Here is a 7141-nt window from a genome sequence, read left to right on the forward strand (position 1 = left end):
AGAAAAATAGGAAGTAGACGCCGATGTTGTTGTGCCCGGAGAGGGGTCCTGGCTGAGAGTGCCCGGTATCTTTTCAATATCTTATGACAATAATAAGTCATCTTTCGCTGGGGATAAGGCCTATCTGACATTCGAAAATGACGAAATTGGACGTGTTAAATTTGTATCTCAATGAACGTTTAAAAGTGGCCGCAGATGAGATATTTCAGGTAATCAAGGACACGATACTGGAATATCAGAACGAAATCGCCCTAACGAAAGAGGAAAACCGTGACTTGAAGCAGAGGCTGGCAGATGTTGGTGCCATCTCTGCCGGTATACAACGAGGTAATAAACGAAAGCAATTTGTTTTTCAAATGTCCGACTATGTTTATATCTCAACTGCTATGTTGTCACACTGTGCAGTATGGCCTCCTGTTTCATTTTAGCATGGGTACATAACAGGCCATTCGACTGCCTCTCCAGATTTCCCTTAAGTTCTGTACTTTGACTTCCCCCTACAACTTCAACAGGCTGCTGTCGTCGCCAGCTGTAATGAGCCGACAACTAATGAATTATTGTTCAACCAAATAGTTGTTAATGTTGTAGTCCAGTGTAATAATGTTGCAACTATGGCCTAATGTGAACTGGGAGCACTGCCTTTAGTGCTGACACTGTTCTGTTCTGTTCTGTTCTGTTACCCCATCTCTCGCCAGTGCTCTCTGCGGAGAGACACCAGCTGAACCCCTCACCTGTCTGTGAGCGCGCACTCAGTGCAGCACCCGCCCCGGAGGACCCACAATCCCCGGAGGTCATCGAGGTCAAACATGAAGAGGGCCCGCCCGTGGCAGTCACGCCAGCAGCAGAGGAACCCCACGAGACGGACCACGTCACAACGCCTCCCCTCTTTCACGATGACCATCATGAGCAGAGCCTCCCCGACACCTTCGCAGGTTACACACCACACATGGCAGACGTCGGAGAGATGGACTCCATCCCCCCTGGCCTGCCTCGGCCAATCAAAACAGAGGACTGTTCTGAGGAATGCAGTATAATAGAGTTTAACACAGAGCTCCCGCACAGCAGCTCCATGCTCTCCGACGGCTCAGTGGAGGCCGGTGGGATGGGAGTCGGCTACATCTCCGACAGTGCCGGCACAGTAGGGTACCTGCCGCCGAGTTATGCCCAGGGACCAAGCACCCTGCTGGGCAGAGACTTGTCTGAGCTCCCCCCTCAGACCTCCAGCATGGAGCCCGACCACCACCAGCCCCAGCAGCCCCAGCAGCATCAGCAGCACCAGGGGCCGTTCTACTGCACGCTGTGCGGCAAGTGTGTGGGCAGCGCGCGCGACTTGACCATCCACAAGCAGGTGGCGCACGGCAAGGAGAAGCCGTACCGCTGTGGCGTGTGTGGCAAGTGCTTCCGCTACTCGGGCAAGTTCAAGGAGCACCAGCGCATCCACACGGGCGAGCGGCCGTACCGCTGCCACGTCTGCTTCAAGGGCTTCAACCAGACGGCGCACCTGAAGGTGCACCTGCGCACGCACACCGGCGAGAAGCCCTACAGCTGCCCGCTGTGCGGCAAGCGCTTCAGCCAGTCCAGCCAGATCAAGGGCCACCTGCGCACACACACGCGACACAACAGCTCGCACACGTGAACGCAGCTGCACTACACACACACACACACACACACACACACACAAGCATACACTCACATGTGAGCTCAGCTCCACACATTTATTGACATCATTCACATGTATTCATTGTACTGTAGGCCTTGAGATGAAGAACCATATGTCCTTATTTTCACATTTTGAATACTAATTTTTTATATATATATAATTTTTAGGGCTGTCAAAATAACTGATTAATTAATTTGAGATAAAATAACTGATTAAAAAAATAACGCAGATTAATCGATGAGCCGGAGCCATTCTAGTCAGTAACCATTAGACTGTAAAATGGCGGGACGAGAATGTGCTGCCTGGATCACTGATTGGAACATTTACTGAAAAGAAAGAAAAAAAAATGGCCTGATGGTGTTAAAAAGAAAGTGTTGATTAAAATACAGTCCTCTGCAATGTCTGTAGCACGGAACTTGCATGTCACCGGACTTCGTCAACTCTATAGTACCACATTAATGCAAAGAAGCAGTGTTGACTTTGAGGGGAGTGTTAATTTATTTTCATTGTGTCCCCTAGGTTATACTCTTACTGTGGCCTGAAATGCCTTGTATGTTTAAAAAAAACTTCCCAAGGCCCTTCTGAATTTATTTCCACAGCATATAAAGTCATATTAGATTGTCATTATTTGGGCAGTGAAAGAGTCATTGATGCATTTGAATTGAATTTGCATTTGAAAGCTTTACATGCGATTCATTTAGGTTAATTAATCACAGAGTATGTAATTAATTCTATTAAAATTGTAATCGATTGACAGCCCTAATCATTTTTTAATAATAATATTTTTATTTTACTTGAAGGTAGACTGAGTGTAACCGCTAACGTTCGGTAGATACTTTGTGTGGTTCTTCCACTCACCTCTTTTGGTTGGACTTCTTCCTCGTTTAAGCTCTCCTGTCTAGTTCATATATGGTTTCCCAGCATCCCTCAAAGACTTCCTTGCTCTGTCCCTCCATTCGTTCCTGTTTGCTCTCCAGGTTTTGCCTGTTAATGTCTGGCGTCTCCACTTGGCGTTTGTGGACATAAACTGTTTTTCCCGCATGAGACTATTTTAAAGTTTAAAATACAGAGTATTGGTCTCCCAAACAAACCTCAAACTGTTTCTGTATACAAAGTGGCACACACACACGCATAACCAACACAACAGCTCACTCACGTGATCTCAGCTTCACACACACACACACACACACACACACACACACACACACACACACACACATAATCAACACAACAGCTCACTCACGTGATCTCAGCTACACACACACACACACACACACATTCATGGCACATGGTTATCTCATTTGTTTTGGACTCATACGGTTGTTGTTCACATGGTCTCCTGTAACAGGCACTTCTATCCAAAGCCACTTACAGCAGGAGAATAACATTCAGGCTCCAGTGCAGAGGAGACTTTAGCGAGGACTTACTACTGCATCAGTTGGGGCAGCCGTGGCCTACTGGTTAGGGCTTCGGGCTTGTAACCGGAAGGTTCGATCCCCGACCAGTCCACGGCTGAAGTGCCCTTGAGCAAGGCACCTAACCCCTCACTGCTCCCCGAGCGCCGCTGTTTGGGCAGGCAGCTCACTGCTCTGGGTTAGTGTGTGATTCACCTCACTGTGTGTTCACTGTGTGCTGTGTGTGTTCACTAATTCGGTTAAATTGGGTTAAATGCAGAGAAACGAATATCCCTCACCGGATCAAAAAAGTATATTTTCTATTCTATTCTATTCAGTCAGCACTGTTGCTAGAGGATAAGAGTGTCCACTCCACACTATAAGCACTGGCCAAGTGTGATGTAAGGAGAAAGAGGTAGAAGGAGGAGGGAAAGGAGGGAAGTGCATTTTAAGTGCCATCTGTGCACAATGTATGTTACTAATATGGCAGCCAATGTTTGTCATTGAGCAGCAGTGTTTGACAAAATTGCCAAAACCAATGATCGTAAGCTGACATGCATAAATATCATCACATGGCCTTGGCAGTGACTAGGTGACTACTACTTCACCTCTTGATTGCAGGTATGTCACAGTGCGTCAAAATAAAAGTCAGCCTTTACACAATGTATCAGTAAGGGGTAGTGGCCTGGACTGCCTTGAGGTTTGATGGGAGATCAGTGTCTTATTAGCAGAGAGGATTTCAAATACACAGGGCTGAGAGTTTTTTATCGCTGTTTGTCACCGGATGTGTGAATGTGATCATGTTTGTGTGAATGTAGTCATTTTTGTATGAGTGTAATCATGTATTTATGTATGTAGCCGTTTGTCGTTTGATGTATGAAGGATATGTATCATAGTTTGTAGGCCACACTAATAAAAGATAGTGGAAGCAGAGTTCACCGTGTAAGGGCATGACTTTGTGTCTCCGTCACACATACCTTAACACACCGCATACATCCGACACTTGAAAGTATTTCAGAAACCAACCTAATACAGATATTGGACATTCAGTAAGTTGTATCTCACAAGTAGAAGTATTTTACTCACCAGGCTGCTCTCCCAGGGCAGGGTTTTTTGATAATATAATTTTAGATCCCACATTTTGGGGGTTATCAGTGTTTAACTTGTTGAGTTATGCCACGAGATTCAGATGAATATTGATCTTCATTTTAAGTGTATGCTTCTCTTGAAATCCTATGGTAACTTCCAGAATGGATATGCCTAATGGATATAGGTCAGTATTTACACTGAGTAGTATGTACAGTAATATTCAGATTAGATAATATATACCAATCTCAGTCAGGGCAGAGCAATGGGATGTTTTGAGAAGCACTGGTTCCAAGGCTTCAATCAAAAACAACTTCATCTGGCTCACCACAAGAGGGCAGTGTTCTTCACTTTTTGACAGAGCCACGTCTTTGTTTTTTGGCAGGCAGCCTTAAATACAGGTCTGTTTTTGATCAGACATCTCCACCATCTCAGTATGCGTCCCCAGTGCTGGTGCTTTGTTGGGCAATACACATCTTAATATCTCACTGAGGCAGAGCCCAGAGGTACCAGAGGCCATTACAGACTTATGAATAATATCAGACTCACTCGCTTTATCGCCTCACAGTTCAATTAAGGGCAGCAGCACACAAGGGATACCTTCCTCACATACATTATACAAACGTTCAAACTAGCTAGCAAGAACATAACCTTACCGGTAAGGAAATGCACATATACATTGGTGATAAACAGGGAGTTTTTAATCAGACACATAAATATTGCATCACTTTGGACAAGGAACTGGCAAAATGACTCAATCAGACGTGCACATTTTATGAAGGCAACACAAGGTGAACAGGTGGATGATGAATCCAGCAAACAACTGTATTCTTTCCCTGTATCGGGCATACAACAGGGAGGCGTGCATTAATGAGATACCTCTCTGAGGACCATAGTAGCCTACCAGACCAAATCCCATCTCCCCCTGCACTCTCCACACAGAGAGATTATCATGAGAAAGGGAGCGTCTCATCCCAGGCTATTGTGGCATGCCAGGAGTATTCCCTGCTCCATAATAAAGACAACAGGACTTGGAGACCTCCATTATTTTCAAACCCAACACATCCTCAGGTGGGCCATGTGTTTTATTGCACATGAGCTAAATGGCTGTGTGTGTGTGTGTGTGTGTGTGTGTGTGTGTGTGTGTGTGTGTGTGTGTGTGTGTGTGGTGTGGGTGTGTGAGAGAGAGAGAGTGAGTTGAAGCATGTCCGTTATAGCCCAGCATCATCTCAGCTCGTTGTCTGGCTCAAACAGGGAGTCGTTAGACCTCGTCAGCTTATTGTTGTGTATTATCGTGATTCAAACAACAATTCCCCAGATCCAACTCTGGAGCCATCATCGCCCTGTGCACCTCCTCTCCTCCTCACCTCACCTCCAAACGCACCTACAGTACGCACCTCCTCTCCTCCTCACCTCACCTCCAAACGCACCTACAGTACGCACCTCTTCTCCTCCTCACCTCACCTCCAAACGCACCTACAGTACGCACCTCTTCTCCTCCTCACCTCACCTCCAAACGCACCTACAGTACGCACCTCCTCTCCTCCTCACCTCACCTCCAAACGCACCTACAGTACGCACCTCTTCCGGACCTCCTCCTCCACACCTCCTAACGCACCTCCTAACGCACCTCTTCTCCTCCTCACCTCACCTCCTAACGCACCAACAGTACGCACCTCCTCTCCTCCTCACTTCACCTCCAAACGCACCTACAGTACGCACCTCTTCTCCTCCTCACCTCACCTCCTAACGCACCTACAGTACGCACCTCCTCTCCTCCTCACCTCACCTCCAAACGCACCTACAGTACGCACCTCTTCTCCTCCTCACCTCACCTCCTAACGCACCTACAGTACGCACCTCCTCTCCTCCTCACCTCACCTCCAAACGCACCTACAGTACGCACCTCTTCTCCTCCTCACCTCACCTCCAAACGCACCTACAGTACGCACCTCCTCTCCTCCTCACCTCACCTCCAAACGCACCTACAGTACGCACCTCTTCCGGACCTCCTCCTCCACACCTCCTAACGCACCTCCTAACGCACCTCTTCTCCTCCTCACCTCACCTCCTAACGCACCTACAGTACGCACCTCCTCTCCTCCTCACCTCACCTCCTAACGCACCTACAGTACGCACCTCTTCTCCTCCTCACCTCACCTCCTAACGCACCTCTTCTCCTCCTCACTTCACCTCCTAACGCACCTACAGTACGCACCTCTTCTCCTCCTCACCTCACCTCCTAACGCACCTACAGTACGCACCTCTTCTCCTCCTCACCTCACCTCCTAACGCACCTCTTCTCCTCCTCACCTCACCTCCTAACGCACCTACAGTACGCACCTCTTCTCCTCCTCACCTCCTAACGCACCTCCTAACGCACCTCTTCTCCTCCTCACCTCACCTCCTAACGCTCCTCTTCTCCTCCTCATCTCACCTCCTAACGCACCTACATTACGCACCTCCTCTCCTCCTCACCTCCTAACGCACCTACAGTACGCACCTCTTCTCCTCCTCACCTCACCTCCTAACGCTCCTCTTCTCCTCCTCACCTCACCTCCTAACGCACCTCTTCTCCTCCTCACCTCACCTCCAAACGCACCTAAAGTACAGTACGCACCTCCTCTCCTCCTCACTTCACCTCCTAACGCACCTACAGTACGCACCTCCTCTCCTCCTCACCTCACCTCCTAACGCACCTCTTCTCCTCCTCACCTCACCTCCTAACGCACCTACAGTACGCACCTCCTCTCCTCCTCACCTCACCTCCAAACGCACCTACAGTACGCACCTCCTCTCCTCCTCACCTCACCTCCAAACGCACCTACAGTACGCACCTCCTCTCCTCCTCACTTCACCTCCTAACGCACCTACAGTACGCACCTCCTCTCCTCCTCACCTCACCTCCTAACGCACCTCTTCTCCTCCTCACCTCACCTCCTAACGCTCCTCCTCTCCTCCTCACCTCACCTCACCTAACGCACCTACAGTACGCACCTCC

At 48.5% G+C, this 7141-nt stretch overlaps 1 protein-coding gene across 1 annotated transcript; it reads left to right on the forward strand.

Annotated features, from left to right (window-relative positions):
* Positions 1–75: 75 nt before the first annotated feature.
* On the forward strand, positions 76–3982 carry LOC134092221 (zinc finger protein with KRAB and SCAN domains 2-like). Its single transcript, XM_062545021.1, has 2 exons — positions 76–327; positions 696–3982. The coding sequence occupies exons 1-2, from the start codon at positions 138–140 to the stop codon at positions 1634–1636; spliced, it is 1131 nt and encodes a 376-aa protein (XP_062401005.1). The 5' UTR covers positions 76–137; the 3' UTR covers positions 1637–3982.
* The last annotated feature ends 3159 nt before the right edge of the window (positions 3983–7141 follow it).

This window comes from Sardina pilchardus, chromosome 9, assembly GCF_963854185.1.
Source record: "Sardina pilchardus chromosome 9, fSarPil1.1, whole genome shotgun sequence".
NCBI lineage: Eukaryota > Metazoa > Chordata > Actinopteri > Clupeiformes > Clupeidae > Sardina > Sardina pilchardus.

What these genes read in the sequence shown, in the direction of transcription:
- LOC134092221 (XM_062545021.1), top strand. Translation starts at nt 138, where the DNA reads ATGACGAAATTGGACGTGTTAAATTTGTATCTCAATGAACGTTTAAAA. An exon ending in CTCTGCCGGTATACAACGAG is followed by an intron (nt 328 to 695) that starts GTAATAAACGAA and finishes ATCTCTCGCCAG; the next exon opens with TGCTCTCTGCGGAGAGACAC.